We start from the raw sequence: 17,117 nt of genomic DNA on the forward strand, positions 1-17,117 counted from the left end.
GACTAGATTCAAGTTACTGGTTTATTATTGTCACAAGTATATCAAGATATAGTGAAAAAACTTGTCTTGCATACAGTACACACAAATCAAATCTTCACACAATGCACTGAGGTAGAACAAGATAAAATAACAAGTCCAGAATAAAGTGTAACAGCTACAGAGAAAGTGCAATGCAGGTAAACAAGTGTGAGAATATAACGAGGTAGATTGTGAGGTCAAGAGTCCATCTTGTCAGACAAGGGAATCACTTCGTAGTCTTACAAGCTGTTCTTGAGCCTGTTAGTATGTGCTTTCAGATTTTTGTACCTTCTGCTCAGTGGAAGGGGGGAGCAGAAGAAAAGAGAATGACCAGGATGGGTGGGGTCTTTTGATTAAGCTGGCTGCTTTGCCAGGGCAGTGACAGTCTGATTGCCATGATGTCCCGAGCCACGTCCACAATTCTCTGCAGTTTCTTGCGATTGTGCATAGCCCAACGTAGAAGGGCAGCCTTTAACTCACTTGCCTCAGCATCGCTGCCCTGATCCCAAGTGTCAACAGAGAGACCCGCACTTATCACAGGCAGCTACACTTTATTCAAGTAATCAGCTGTGTTAGGGATAGCTAAAAAGGATACTATTCATCCTGAACTAAAATTACTCCAAATGATGCCTCCACCACAGACTTATTCCACACACTCCTCACTGCAAGTCTCTACAGCCACACAGCCTTAGATAGGGTAAATGCAAGCAGACTACAACCAGAGGTCATGGGTTAAGGGTGGAAGGTGAACATGAGGGGAAATTTCTTCGCTCAGAGGGCGGTGAGAGTTGGAACAAGTTGCCAGCGCAAGTGCTGGATGCGATTTTGATTTCAAAGTTTAAGAGCAGTTTGGATAGATACGTGGATGGTAAAGGTATCGAGAGCTGTGACTGAGGTGCAGGTTGATGGGAGTAGACAGTTAAATGGCTTGGATTGGTCAAAGGGCCTGTTACTGTGACTATGAACTGTGGAAAAGCTGATGGCTATGGCTTCAATACAGGCAGACAGGGAACAGGAAAGACTCCAAGCTGATGCTGAAGGCTGTTTCAATCCATCTTTCCATTTGCTACCTACCAGCAGACACAGTAAGGTCCTCATCGTCTGATGTTAGTGAGTACAACCTCTTCTCTCTATGGTGACTCTGATGCAACTCCGAATCCAATGGGATTGGGACTTCATCCAAAACCTTCGATGCATTTACAACCTGCAGGAAAACGGAGAAAAATGCAATTTATACTCAGACATCACCACAGTTAATCTTATATTGCCTCCACAGAAATAAACTGAGTAACAGACCTAACAGAGGGTCTCTCCAACAGGATGTCGTGTTCGAAGGCTCTAAGTGTTCACCAAAATGTCAGGCATTTTACCTTCTGGTTGTTTGTTGACTCACTGAATACACCTCACAAATCACAGCTAATTTTACAACTGAATAACCTGATTTGAGTGGCTGGACTATAGCATCCCAGTCGTATTTACGACAGAACAAATCGGAGCAGACACAAAACTACCAGGTGACTTTAGGTTCTCCGTGGAGAGCAATCAATAAACAGAAGTCGTGGAGGGTTGGGAAAGAAAGAGACACCTTTCCCTTACACAGTAAAGGAGAGTTGCAAAGTCCTCTCTGAAAAGCTGGGAGCTGATTCCATGTTATATCTTAAACGTGACCTGGGTGGATCATTGAGAAAAGGCGCTTACGGGATTGCAGACAAGGTCCAAGGAAAAGTACCAGCACTAGATCAGTGTCTAAAATGTCATTTTTTTCTTTTTGCTTGCTTATATGTTTGCATAAATACCTGTTTGTAATTTTTCAAAGGATTTCCAGTCATTTGTAGTATAACTAGTTCTGTTTTTTTTGCTTTTATGGGTAAGCCTACACCATGCCAGCATAAATCAAACTGTTTCATGGACTGTTCTTATCAAAAGAATTTTCTTATTTGTCCATTTTAAGCTAGTTTGAAGTATAAAGACAATTACAAGGCAAGGTTCTTTGAATTTCTCCAACTGTTTTTTTGTTCTTTCTTGTCGTGCTCTCTCTCTCCCCTCCTCTTTACGGTACAACGCGTTGCTTACTGTTATTTCTTATAAAGATCTAATAAAATAGATGCAATCTCAGGATTTATACCTCATTCTTGACTTCCAAAGAGGTGGTTCTTCACAACATCATCTCCAGATCCAACAGTTTGATGGGCCGAAGGGATATGGGATTCTATGATTCTCACAGATGGTTAGATGCCAGTAACTTCACTGACTTTATCTGTGGCATTTTGGTTTCCTGCACCAGTCCCCGTTTCCCTCCCCAGCTTCCCCCCCCCCCCAATACACGTCAGTAAATATTAATCACAGGAGTGCATTCTATGAGAAATACCTATCAAACCATCAACCAGAGCACACACTAACATCACCATGGTAACAGGGCTTCAAAGCAAAAGCAGTGATTTCCTCAATGACTCAATCATGCTGTTTGTGCACTCGTTGGACATGTACACACAGCGTCAAGTATTAATCTAAACAGGAGGCCTTGAATTCCATACCTCAATTAAGGCTATCTGCTGCATTTCGAGCCACATTCTTCCGGAAGTCTGCTCAGGGTGGGCCCATCCTAATACATTAGTTTTAATAGTGTTTAAAAAATGTACTCTTCTTAAAACTCCATCAAGGTGAACTGTTGAAGCTCAGTTAATGAGGTCAGGCTTTAAATTGTCTTGGCTTTTTTTTTGTATTTATTCATAAGATATGAGGTTGTTGTCAATATCAGCATTTACTGTCTATCCCTAAATGCCCTCCAAACTGAGGAGACATTTTAAAAATTCATGGTGGGTCAGGAGTCACATAGACCAGACAGTAATACCCTCATACAACTGATTATACACCGAGGTTAGAAGCCGGGTGGCTCAGATTGTGCAGAATCAAATCCACCATCTTTCAACAGGAAGCCTCAGAATTATTCCTCCAGTGTTTTCCATTCCAAATAAAGTTTAAAGTTTCAGCATGCCTTTGAAGTATACTGCAAGAGCACTAGGTGAAGCAAGCTGTCAAATCCATCTGCTGGCTGCTGTTACCCTCAGAACCACAACAGAGCTAAGCATTGGAGCTCATTTTTAATCAGACTCCTTTCTGCAGATTACAATGGAAGGAATTTTTTAATTCTGACAGTTTCCAACTTTGATGACATTTTGATTGCAGCTCTGAATTCATGAGAGAGCAGGATTTAGAAGGCAAAGAATTGTGAATGCTGAAAGTCTAAAGCAGGAACAAAATACACTTGAAACATTCAGCAGGTTAGGTAGTATCTGCAGAACATGGAATGTGTAAATTAGCCTTATTAAATAAAACAGAAAATGCTGAAAATATTCAGCGGATTGTGCATCATTATAGCTGAGATGAGGTGATTGTGGTCATCTTCAGTAAAGAGTAAGCACATTTTTGAAGCTCACAGTAACTTAACAATCATCAGCTCTATAATCATGTTCAAAGACCGCGCCCCAATCTTCTTCTTGGGCAGCTTCCAGGATGAGGGCAACTTGCTTCCGCTTTAGTTCTGAGGCCAATGTGGGGACTGCATACCCTTCCATCGATGAGACAAAAGGTGAAAAGTCGACATTATTGCATATGTTCACCACTCAACAGTGGTGATGAGCCAATTCAGGAGGTAGGTCATTGACCCAAAACATCAACTCAGTTTGCCCCTCTACAAATGATGCCTGACCTGCTGAATACCTTAGGCATTTTCCGTATTTATTTCATTACAACTGGCATTGTATGGATAAGAAAGTAACAATCTCATAAGGATCAGAGAACAAAAAAGTCTCATGTTTTGAAGGAGATCTTCAAAGAACCTGTGAGGATCAGTGACCAGCAGCAACAAACAACTTTAGCGACTACAAAGCCACCAATAGTTCCTATCTCTGTGAGAGTCGGATAAGCAGACAGTCAAACACAGGACAACTGGATGTCGTGTCGAGGAATACAGCAATACTTGGGAAACTGGACAGACAGCCAGTTGAAATACGAACAGGATACACCAGCAGCTTTGAAGTATGAACTCAGCATGAGTCTTCCACATCATTTATGTCATATTTTGAAAGCAGAGAATTACACTAGAGAGACAGACACTGAAAGTTGGCACAATCATTCCTACAGTTCTAATCAAAGAGTTCCAACAAACCCTGTGCAGATGAGAAATAATGCCTCTACCACCTTACTGATAACCACTAGCGGTGCACCTGAAGGATGCGTACTTAGCCCACCATTCTATTCTCGCTGCACTCATAACTGTGTGGCTTGTGATCTATATTTGGGCCGATTCAGTGATCTGGTGCTTTGCCGTCTCCAAGAGGTTTCTCTGAGGCTTTGGGTAGCCTCAAGGCCAAGAAGCCTGGAGACCATGATCAACTCCATTTCTCGCCAACCTATGCGCTGAGGACGATTGAAATCAGGGGCGAGTGCGAAAGGCGAAGGGGTGTTCTGCTCATTCTACTAGCCTCTCGCTTGCTGCTGCCGGAAGAAGGTCTCTGTGAGTGACGGTCTTTCACTCCCTCTCGCTTGCTGCTCCAGAATGAAGGTCCCTGTGTTCAAATGGCCTCTCTCTCCCGCAATGCTGTCAGAGGATGTGCCAGTCCTAGGTTTTGGGCAAGGTTTTTGGATTGGCCTCCATGGTTCACATTGTGACAAGTTTCTAGTCACTCCCTTTTTGCTGTCATTTTGGGCAATTTTGATTGGGGTGGTCTGTGGATAATGAACTGAGCTAAACCGAATGTGGACTCTTTCGATTTTGTGTTTGTCACTCGTTTCTTTTGTTCCCCCGTTGCCAGATTTGGTTTTTTTGTGCACGCGGTGGGGGGAAGGGGGTTGGGATGTAATGTTTTTCTTTGAGTGGGTTCCATAGTTTTCTTTGTTTCATGGCTGTCTGTGGGGAAGATGAATATACTGCATACATACTTTGATAATAAATAGTTTGAATCTTTGAAGGTGTACAGGAGCAAGATAGATCAGCTGGTTGAGGGGTATCACAGCAACAACCTTGCATTCAACATCAGTAAAACGAAAGATTGTGGGCTTCAGAAGGGATAAGATGAGGGAACACACACCAGTCCTCATAGAGGGATCAGAACGAAAAGAGTGAGCAATTTCAGGTTCCTGGGTGCCAACATCTCTGAGGATCTAACCTGGACCCAACATACTGATACAATTACAAAGAATATTTCATTAGGAGTTTCAGGAAATTTGGTATGTCACCAAACTCTCGCAAATTTCTACAGATGTACTTCTCCGCGGATTGTCACCTTGTCGCGGTGGAGAAGCTTGTGTGGTCCTGAGATCCCGAGAGCGATGGAGGCTTAAATCTTGCAGATGCTCCTTTAATTGTCCTGATAAAGCAACATGTGCTCATTCATGTAAAAACTATTTAAGTGCCCTGTGTTTGCAACCTGGAATGTACTGCCTAATGGTAGGGGTGGAGGAAGGTTCCTGCATGACAGAGATGGAGAGATGTGTGGTAAAGAAAAAGCTACAAGGGTATGGAATGGAGAAAGGAGCCCTAGGCAGAACTAGTCATTTGTTCTATCAGAGAGCCAGCATGATGCGATGGGATGGATGGCCTCTTGCTGTGCTGTGACCAGCCGACAAGTGTTGACACAAACTGGGAATATCAGTGACCCATGAGGGAACTGAAGACACACATTATGTGCCTGAGCCCACTCAGTTGTTTAAGACAGAGGCTGAATGCAGAGGAGGGGGCATGTGGCCAAGGTGGAGGTACAGTACTAGAGCCGAGCTTCAGGGTGACAGAAGTAAGGCTGGGGTTAGGGTAGAAGGACAAGTTTTTGTTTTTTTAAACAAAGTGGTCTGTCGCAATTTGTTCCTACCACAGTGAAGGAGATACAGGAGCCTGCAAACTCAGACAAAGTTTTAAAAGCAGCTTCTTCCCCTCCACCATCACCATCAGGTCTCTGAATGTCCACGAACACTACCTCGTTAATTGCCTTGTACACTTTTTCATTTATTTTTGCAACTTAGAATTAATTTTATGTCATGTACTGTACTCCAGCCACAAAATAGCAAATTTCACAACATATAATAAACCTGATTCTGACTTTGTGTCACTCCAGTACTGTTAGGTTTTTGGTGCCAGAGGAGGTTTGCCCTGTCTGGCCCTGGGCACTCTGTTGTTTCTGCCACTCCCAGGAGATTACAGAGCTATTCAGTTAGGCTTGGGAGTGCATTGGGTGTTTGGCTGAGGGAGTGAGTGTTTATTAGGGAGGAAAATGGGGCAGATCTGGTCTACCTTTATTGATTTTTCCTGGCTGTCAATTTTATGCACTGCTAGCCAACTCTAAACCCTGTTCTCCTCCAAAAGTGCCCTAATTCCTCCAAAAATACCCCAATTCCTGCCAATTAGCTACAATACAAAATGAGTAAATTGAAAATAAGAACAGGCATCCATATTCCTTCAATATGCAACTATTCCTTTGGCCTTTAACCCCTTCACTTGAGGCCTGCATTTGGTGGAACGTCAACTTGTGCAGTAGACATGGTCTGATCCACGTTGAACTGTGTGCAAGGCTGCTAGTCAGAAGAAAAAACAACCACAGCTGGATAACTTCAGTCTCAGAGCACAAACAATTCGTCCTGGCATTGTCAACCTAACTGAATCCCACATTTAATCTCCACTGGCTGCTCTTTAATAATAAAGTCTGTATCTGTCTTTGTTGGCAAATGTGCCTGCACAAAACATGGCAGAAATCCAACATGTGTATTGGAGCGAGAGCTAGTATATATCCACCGAGAAATCGCCCTGAGGTTAAAAGTTTGAATGTTCACAAAGCTGTAGAATGCCTTTCCCTGAACTTCCAGGAAAATTAAATGATCGATAATATTGGGTATCCCACATTCTCCACATACCCTGCTCCACCAGTCAGTTCACAGAACAATATCCTCAGGGCAAGGTTTTCAGCACTGTTAATAAATCTCCCTACAGTGGCGGTAACCCTCAGCATAAAGCACGCCTGCTGCAGTACTGTTCAGAGTAACTGCCACGAAGGCTGCACGCCCAAAATCAGTCAGAAAATACAATCAGATTCAGACTCAAACCGAGAAAGAGGAGATATATCTGCCTGCTTCGGAGAAACTCACAAATCAAGCACCCTGTCTCCATATTCCCTCATGGGTCATTGGTTGAGATTTGAAGAGGATCACACACACAAGGCTGGTTCTCAGGTTTCCGAGGGTGAGGCATGCCTCAGTCTAGCCAGGATTCAGTGATTACAGCGAGGGCCATGGAGGAGTCTGACAGCTGAGGACTGTTAGAGTGAGTTTTTTTGGGTAGATGATTTGTTTACACTTAAATGACTTTGGCCACCAGACTTCTATTTGACAAAGTACTGTGGATTGGATCCACAACAATACGCTCCCTAAAAATGTGTGACTACCAGATGCTTCTGGCGCTGTAGTTTGACCTGATGCTGTAGTTTCGAAGACAGTCTTATCTATACATTATAAATATTAATTGTCTTCTATGTTAGCACGTAAAATGCCAAATAAATGTATTGTGGATTTAATTGCATTCCTAAAGGCTGTGGATACCAATCCAGACATGTTGGCGTCGGAAGGAAAGGATGAAGCTTAGGTGGTGTGATATTTTGTATGTAGCTTCAATAGGAAGCATTGTCTATGCATTGTCTGTAACTTTTTAAGTAGCGATTGCCCTTTGTGTTTAGCATATAAATATCGAGCCCACATTGGGCTAGCAGACCTTTCTACCGAAAGCGTCTCCGTCCGTATGATGTCTGTTGTACCTTGTTGTGTTGAATAAAGAAGCTGCTTTGTATCTACCAGTAACTGTCCCTCCGGTGATTTCATCCACCCCACAACAAGAACCATGGAGGAGTCTGACAGCTGCAGTCTTCTGACTTCCCACAACTGTCCAAGAACAGGTTACATCAGAACAGGCAACCACTTGTCCAATGGGAGAGGCCAAAACAAAGCAGCTCCCCCAAGCTATTCTGATGATAATCAGGAAAAAATGCTCAAAACTCACAGCTCAGAGGCATGTTCCTTAAACCAATAGGACCATACAGTAGGTGAGTCACCTTACATTAACATGGTCCTCAATCCCTTCCAACCTACAGACTTCCTTTAGCAGTACCAGTGCCTCCAGGCCAACTATAATCCTGTAGCAATCAGCCCCACAGACTTCAGTCAGAGTGGCGATCTTTCACATCGGGACATTTAGCCTATAAATGTAAACACTTACCTAAACAGACACTCGACTTTTGTATTCTCTAGGGGGAGTAAAAAAAATCTCTACTTCAACATATATGCATCACATCCATTTTAAAGGGACTTCAGTGAATAATACTGGGCTGCAGGCTACTCCACACAGATCCACTCAGTGTCATTGTCACATGGGTTTACAGCTATCCAGAAATGTCTAGGGTCGGTCATTTTCACAACTTCAGCTTCAGTTACACCGGGAATGTGTTGCATGAAGGGAAGCTGTAAATTCAATCCCCACCTTCCACAGGTCACTATGAGAGACACACACTCTCTGTCTAATCCCTATCCAACCCTCCACAGGTCACTATGAGAGACACACATACTCTGTTCAATCCCTATCCAATCCTCCACAGGTCACAATGAGAGACACACACTCTCTGTTCAATCCCTATCCAATCCTCCCTATCCAATCCTCCACAGGTCACAATGAGAGACACACATACTCTGTTCAATCCCCACCCTCCACAGGTCACTATGAGAGAGACACACTCCCTGTTCAGGTCCAACCCTCCACAGGTCACTATGAGAGACACACACTCTCTCTGTTATAAATCACCTTGATCAGAAGGTTTGATGATGATGTTATTCATCTCAGGCTCTGCAGTAGTGACTTGCAAAGCATTAACAGCACGCAGAATGTCAAATGGGCTAACCCAAGCAGTGGGTGCTACTTATTGTATCAGCACACTCCCCACACCGAAAAGCCATCATTTAGAACGATCAGATGGAACAGGGAAATGGAATTTAGTAACATTGCATAATGCTTACTGTGCCTCTCTACATTTCATAAAAGCTAGTGACTTCTTGGCTGTAAATATTCCACTCCACAAGGAACGTTAACACCTTGGAGCCAACACTTGAATTCACTGAGATCATTGAGGTATTTTCAGCACGATTAAATTTAGGGTTACAACTCAGAAGTTCAATCATGTTGACTGCTCCATATTAAATTTTTGAAGCAAATTCTCATCCACCAAACTTGTCCCCCAGCCTGCAATTTAATGCTCAATTTATTTATAACCTTGCTTTATTACATTCTATTTTCAATTCAACGCGTATGAGTGGTGTCAAGATGACATCATTTACACAGATGAGAACATTAATTCATCAGTCAACACCACTGAAATTAGCTTTAAACAAAACATATCCATGGATGTGTAGATAATTAGAGGGCGATTTGCAACTACGAGAGGCTGTCAATGCTCATCCCATTCTCCAGATGACATTGTAGTGGGCTCTCATATCAAAGCATTGGTTAGATAAGTTATTTCAAGAGTCTGCTGTCATTGTTATAGACCCTTTCTACTTGCTGGGATGAGAAGATTGGTCAATAATAAATGGATAAAGAAGTTGGATCTGTTTCTTTGGAGGTTAGACCAATGAGGGATGATCTTACTGCAATACAGAAGATCCTAAGCATGGTGACAGGGCAGGGGTGAGGTACTTCCACCAGTGGGATGGTCTCAAACAAGCCAACGTGGCTACAATATTAAAAAAATGCCATCATTTTAAATAGAGGTGTGTAGGAATTACAGTTCATGGAGAATAGTGAATATCTGAAAATCTCTGCCACAGCGGGTCATGAAGGCTGGAGCACTGGGGGCACTTAAAGAGGAGGTAGAAACATTTCCAAAAGATTGAGGAAATGAAGGCGACGGGAATCTAGCACAGAAGAGAAGGAAATAAAGTTAAAAATAAACTAAAGTAAGATTTATTATCAGAGTACATACATGTCACCACATACAATCCTGAAATTCTTTATCCTGTGGGCATACTTAGCTAATCTATAGAACACTAACTGTAAACAGGATCAATGAATAACAAACTGTGCAAATGCAAATATAAATAAATAGCAATAACTAACGAGAGCATGAAATAGTCATGGTCATACTTTATTAATCCTGGGGGAAATTGGTTTTCGTTACAGTTGCTCCATAAATAATAAATAGTAATAGAACCATAAATAGTTAAATAGTAATATGTAAATTAAGCCAGTACATTATGAAATAAGTCCAGGACCAGCCTATTGGCTCAGGGTTTCTGACCCTCCAAGGGAGGAGTTGTAAAGTTTGATGGCCACAGGCAGGAATGACTTCCTATGATGCTCAGTGTTGCATCTCGGTGGAATGAGTCTCTGGCTGAATGTACTCCTGTGCCCACCCAGTACATTATGTAGTGGATGGGAGATATTGACCAAGATTGCATGCAACTTAGACAGCATCCTCTTTTCAGACACCGCCGTGAGAGAGTCCAGTTCCATCCCCACAACATCACTGGCCTTACGAATGAGTTTGTTGATTCTGTTGGTGTCTGCTACCCTCAGCCTGCTGCCCCAGCACACAACAGCAAACATGATAGCACTGGCCACCACAGACTCGTAGAACATCCTCAGCATCGTCCGGCAGATGTTAAAGGACCTCAGTCTCCTCAGGAAATAGAGATGGCTTTGACTCTTCTTGTAGACAGCCTCAGTGTTCTTTGACCAGTCCAGTTTATTGTCAATTCGTATCCCCAGGTATTTGTAATCCTCCACCATGTCCACACTGACCCCCTGGATGGAAACAGGGGTTTCCTTAGCTCTCCTCAGGTCTACCACCAGCTCCTTAGTCTTTTTCACATTAAGCTGCAGATAATTCTGCTCACACCATGTGACAAAGTTTCCTACCGTAGCCCTGTACTCAGCCTCATCTCCCCTGCTGATGCATCCAACTATGGCAGAGTCATCCGAAAACTTCTGAAGATGACAAGACTCCGTGCAGTAGTTGAAGTAGTAGAATAACAAGATAAAGAGTTTTTAAAGTGAGACCATCGGTTGTGCGAACAGCAGAAACAGAACAAGTGTAGTGTCCCACTTTGTTCAAGAGCCTAACAGTTGAGCCTGAAAGCTTGGCCTTCCCACACCAGGCCATAATGCAGCCACTTTCCACCACACACTTCTATAAGTTTGGCAAGGTTTTTGATGACATCCCAAACCTCTACTGACTCTTGAGGAGGTAGAAGTGCAGTCATGCTTTCTTTGCAATTATATTTATATGATGGGTCCAGTTCATGTCCTCTGACATAGTGATGGCCAGAAATTTAAAGCTTTTGATCCTCTGCACTTCTGATCCTCCAATGATTACTGGCTCACAGACCTCTGGCTTCCCTCTCCTGAAGCTCCTTGGTCTTATTTACAGTGAGCGATAGGTTGTTGTTATTACACCACTCAGCCAAGTTTTCAATCTCTCTCCTGTATGCTGATTCATCAACTCCTTTGATATAGCCCACACAGCAAACTTAAATATGACACCTGAAGCAGATCAGCCATGGTCATACTGAATAGGAGAGTGACGTTGAGGGGCCAAGTGGCCTTTTCCTGCTCCTATTGTGTTCATATGATCGCCAGACCAAAAGGGTTGTATAGCAATCTCGAAACTTTCATGGTTAAAGTCACATTTTACTCCAATGAGGACAGGGACTATCAATCCATTATTTGTCCATTGATATAATCCTACACTGTTGACTATGAGATTCTATCATGCATAAAATAGCATCTATTATAGGCATTAGACACAATATCATCTCTTTTTTGCAAATGAGGTAATCTGGGACAGTTTGAAGGAACAAGAAAAGGAATGTAGCCAATGCAACAAAAGCACTTGAAAGACAGGTAAAGGTTTTACAGGAGCCATGGGGTATGTGAGCAGCCCTGACAAATGGACAGCACAATCTCTATCATCCTCTAACCTGAGGTATACAGGAAAAAGAAAGAAAGCCAAAGGAAAAGTGCAGTTCCGCAGGCTTGGTGCAGCAGGGAGTTAAAGAGTTTGAGGATGCAAGACACTAATCCATCTTTAATACACGACCTAAGCACACAGCGATTCCTGGTCTCCACAAGAGTACATTTAATGACAATGCCAACACAGGATATACCTGATCTGACGAGGTGTCTTTTGGGAGTCTGGACCAGCACACACAGTGAGAAGCTACAAATTACTGGAACCACCCCCCCCCCCAAAATTAAATAATACAAGCAGCATTGCAAAGGATACACATTGCCAATGCAAGAATGCAGACTCAAGGCAACCAAGTCTTTCTTATCTGTAGATCAACAGACAAAGGAGGATGAATGCTGAAAAGAATTGGTTTGCCTGTCAGAACAAGCTTCTCTACTCAAGAATAGTATCCATCAATTACAGCACAGGCTCACTTGAAACACAAGTACTTCTATTCATCGCATCTCAGAACTAACAAAAAAGGTTTGCAGGCAAGCACAAAGCAGCCAACAAGACATGTATTACTCCCCCTTTCACACAGCTCATCATGCTGCAGTATATTATTACCTCCATAAACCCTCGTTAAAATTATTAGTAGACAGTGCTTTCACCAGACAGAATCAAACAAATGTAAACTGCTCACCATGTCTTACTCTATCGGTAAATCCCAGTCCTAGTTAGTTGCAATATTTCAACTTGTCACAAGTATTACATTGGCATTGTCACTCAATCACAACAACATCCAATTGTTGAACATTTTCAGTAAAACACATCATCTCATGGTGCTTCAAAGCAACTTTGCCAAAGGATGTTGACACCAAATCAAACAGGATGCCAGCAGACATTTTATTCAAAAGCTTTATTGAAAGAAGCAATTGTATAAGGGCCAGCATTTATTGCCCATCCCTTCTGATGAAGATGTTGTTTGGGCAGTAGCTCTGTGATTTAGACTATGGTGAAGGCTGGTGATGCATTTCCAGGTGTGAGTACTGTGTGATTTGGAAGGGAACTGCAGATGGCCGTGTCTCCATACACCTGGTGCCAATGTTGTTCTTGGTGACAAATGTCCAGGGTTCGTGAGGTGCTGTTAGAGTAGCCTGGTAGGTCACTGCAGTGAATTTTGTCAATTGTCTACACTTCAGCAACTTTGGAAAGAATAAATATTTAGCATGGTGGATTGGATAGCAATTAAATAGGTTGTTTTGCTCTGTTTGGTGTAGTTTCGTACGTGCTGGGGGAGCTATACTAATGCAGGAAGGTGAAGAACATTGCAAAATACTTCTAACTTTATAGATGGTGAAAAGTCTTCGAAGTGTCAAGAGGTAAACGGGTCTTTGATCTGCCTTTATCGCCACAGTACTGAGGGTGACCCGGAGGATCTACTGCTCAAGGCCAAAGACAAGGAGACTGATCGTGGTTCGACTCTCCTCGTCTGAGACAGTCAAGATCTGCACATTACTTGCCTGTTATCAACTTGCAGAGAAACTAAAGACAGAGGCTAAAATATTTACGGAGAAAAATCCATCAGGATCACAATTGCTGAATGTGTGGCAATAAACTCATTGACACAAAAAATAATGGGACTTACCCCGACCGTGTGTATCACAGGGTTGTCTGACCCAATGTACCTGGGTCCCACCAGAGTATATAGTCACTGTGACCCGATGACCCTGGGCCACACTACAACACAGGATCACCCTGACTCAACAATCTGATATCACATTGGCAAGTTCACCCTGGGTATTATTTAGCACAGGATAAACTCCGGCATATCAAAGAACAGGGCAAATTCAAGGCATCTCCCTTCTGGCACTTATCCTTGTAAGTGGAACAAGTGCCACATCTGCCCCTACACCTCTTCCCTCACTACCATTCAGGGCCCCAAAAAGTCCTTCTACATGAGGCGATACTTCACCTGTGAGTCTGTTGGGGTCACATACTGTATTTGGTGCTCCCGGTGTGGCCTCCTGTATATGGGTGAGACCCGACATAGATTGGGAGACCACTTTGCTGAGCACCTACACTCTGCCCCCCAGAAGAAGCAGGATCTCCCAGTGGCCACCCATTTTAATTCCACTTCCCATTCTCATATGTCAATCCATGGCTTCCTCTACTGTCACGATGAGGCCACACTCAGGTTGCAGGAGCACAGGTATTCCATCTGGGTAGCCTCCAACCTGATGGTATGAACATTGACTTATTGAACTTCCGGTATTGCGTCCCCCTTCACTACTCCTCATCCTCTTTTCCCTCTCTCATCTCCTTGCCCACGCATCACCTCCCTCTGGAGCTCCTTGCCCCATTTCTTTCTCCCATGGCCTTCTGTCCTCTCCTATCAGACTCCCCCTTCTCCGGCCCTGTATCTCTTTCACCAATCAACTTCCCAGCTCTTTACTTCATCCCTCCCCCTCCCAGTTTCACCTATCACCTTGTGTTTCTCTCTCCCTTCCCCCACCTTATAAATCTTGTCTTTTTTTCCTCCAGTCCTGCTGAAGGGCCTACTGTCGTGATGAGGCCACACTCAAGTTGGAGGAGTAGCAGTTTATATTCCGGCTGGGTAGCCTCCAACCTGATGGCATGAATATGATTTCTCAAACTTCTGGTAATTTCCCCCATCCCCACTTCACCATTCCCCAGTTACATTTCCCCTCTCTCACTTTATCTCCTTGTCTACCCATCACCTCCCTCCACCTTTTATTTCTTCTATGGCCTTCTGTCCTCCCCCATCAGAGTCCCCCTTCTCCAGTCCTGTATCTCTTTCACTTATCAACTTGCCAGCTTCTTACTTTGCCCACCCACCACCCCTGGTTTCACCTACCACCTTGTGTTTCTTCTTCCCCTCCCTCCATCTTCTTACTCAGACTCATCTTTTGTTCCCCAGTCCTGATGAAGGGTCTCTGCCTGAAACGTCGACTGTTCTCTCTTCCATAGATGCTGCCTGGCCTGCTGACTTCCTCCAGCATTTTGTGTGTGTTGCTTCAAGGACAGTGTCCCATTGAACCTGATGGACAGAGGCACACAAATCACAGCTGTGCAGTGTGCGTTGCATCCTGAGTAGTTCTGACTAAGGGAGGAACTGGCTCATTACAAAGACCCGCAGTAGGATTATCAACCCACAGAACTTGTGGGTGAATTGAATGCTTCTTTGAACGAAGGTGAAGGTTTGCAGTGTCAAGTTATATCAGGAACTCAAATCCTGGTGTAAGTGTTGAATCTCCGTCTCTGGCTGGGAACCAATACATTTGACAAGAAAAGGCAATTCTTGGATACTAAATAAAATCTCATCTTTGTTACAAGAGGCTGGGCAGCAAAACCTTGTTCCATATTCAGGTATAAATTTGCTAATAACACCCGACATTTTCCTTTAACTGAACTTCAACCAAGCTGTGATCCCTTAACCTATGAATGAACTAATAATTGAGCAATTGATTTGATCTTCCAAAATATTGTGAAGCAAGTCAAAAGTGAGATTTACTTAGTGAATCGACTTTAGAACTGGAATTTTGAGAAGTTCTAAGCATATGACAATAACTTTCTCTTCAAAGCAAATGGACCATTTCACTTATATCTGTCAACACATTAAACAATTGCAGCATTTGCACTTCCAGCCAAATTTTCTAGACACAGTGTGCAACTTTCCTACCTATTCTCAGGCAGTCCACCTCCTCTCACAGGCACAGTCCCACTGTCTAATGGATAATACCGTGGGAAAATTATTAGATCTTTGTGCAAACATCGCTAATTTCCAGCTGCTCCAGAATATGTGATAAAGCAGCCAACTCCAACTAATAATCAACTACGTTTTTGTAAGTGGACCCCAAGCAGAGGAACACACTATCACAGAGGAACAATAGGCAGCAGTCACTGACTCTTCTGTACAAAAGCAGACCTTGAAAAAAATTCTCCAGGTTCAGCCAGCCTAAATTGGACATAGCCCGACAACTTCCCTTGACCTCAGCCTTGTTCCAATTCATCAAATTTTTTTTAAGTTCTGGCAAGGAGAAGCAGCCTTGCCTATCACCAGAGAGTGGGTAGAGGGAGAGGGGAAGATAAAAAAAAGTCAACACACAATTGCTGAACTGTAGTTCTTAATGACGTGCAGGTCAACAAGAAAATTCTGAAGTACTCAGTTCTCAGGCTGCCTTTGAAGGTAGGTCAAAGTATAACTTGAATATTCTTCACTGAGAACAATTCTTGGCTTTGATAGTTCAGTGACGTGCATACAGCAATCCAGCCCATGAAGACCTGTGCAGCCACAGTATGACTACACTTCAAATAAAAAAATCTAATTGATCATAGAGATCTCTGGGAGAGATTGCAGGGTGAAAGGTTCTTTATAATAGCAAGCTTCTCTTTTAGTTGAAAAGCCTGAACATGTGTCCAGGCTTGCCTTGGGGAGAATAGCTCGAGCCAATACATGGGTTATAAGCCAACATGTACTTAGGGAAGGTGAGGATAGTGCAAAGGAAGACCTATGAAGAAAGTAACGGCTGACAGAATAGAGAGAGTTAACCAGTATGTTCCTTTGTTTCAGTTTCCTCTTCATAGACAGGAAGTTTCTATGATGTTGACTCAACAATAATAACTAAAGGATGGTTCCATGCAAGTTAAAACAAACCACACTCACTCAAACAGAGCAGCAAAAACACCATAGTGTCGATTTCTGAAATGCACATGGTCATGAGAGTTTGAGAAGCTGGGGACTACATTGCTTGATGCAGAAAACAAAGCCACCAATAGCAAAGATACCTAGTCTGAGTCCAGTTAAATTTCTTCTCAATTTTTCAGAGGTTATAATTGGGGGACAGAGACCGGGGTGATCTGATACAAATAATGGAGAGGGATGAACACACAATTCATTCAATGAGTAGAGGTGTCTGTAATGCAATACCTTTACATGGAAAATCCTACATGAGGCAGTAGATACGGCCCTGTACGTCATGGGTAAAGCCCTCCCGACCATTGATCACATCTACATGAGACACTGTCATAGGAAAGCAGCATCCCTTAATCCATGTCAGAAAGGTGCATCGGCTATTATTTATAATATTATTATGAAACTTAGGA

The 17,117-nt window shown here is 43.1% G+C and overlaps 1 protein-coding gene across 7 annotated transcripts in view; it reads right to left on the reverse strand.

The window, feature by feature from the left end:
• The window catches only part of hspg2 (heparan sulfate proteoglycan 2), a 551,229-nt gene that overhangs the window by 432,876 nt on the left and 101,236 nt on the right, over positions 1-17,117 (reverse strand). For all 7 annotated transcript variants that reach the window (XM_072245063.1, XM_072245064.1, XM_072245068.1 and 4 more), the window contains exon 2: positions 1,093-1,222. In XM_072245063.1, coding sequence (XP_072101164.1) covers positions 1,093-1,222 — 130 coding nt within the window. The remainder of the gene's footprint in view (positions 1-1,092; positions 1,223-17,117) is intronic.

This window comes from Mobula birostris, chromosome 27 (genome assembly GCF_030028105.1).
Source record: "Mobula birostris isolate sMobBir1 chromosome 27, sMobBir1.hap1, whole genome shotgun sequence".
NCBI classification, from domain to species: Eukaryota; Metazoa; Chordata; class Chondrichthyes; order Myliobatiformes; family Myliobatidae; genus Mobula; species Mobula birostris.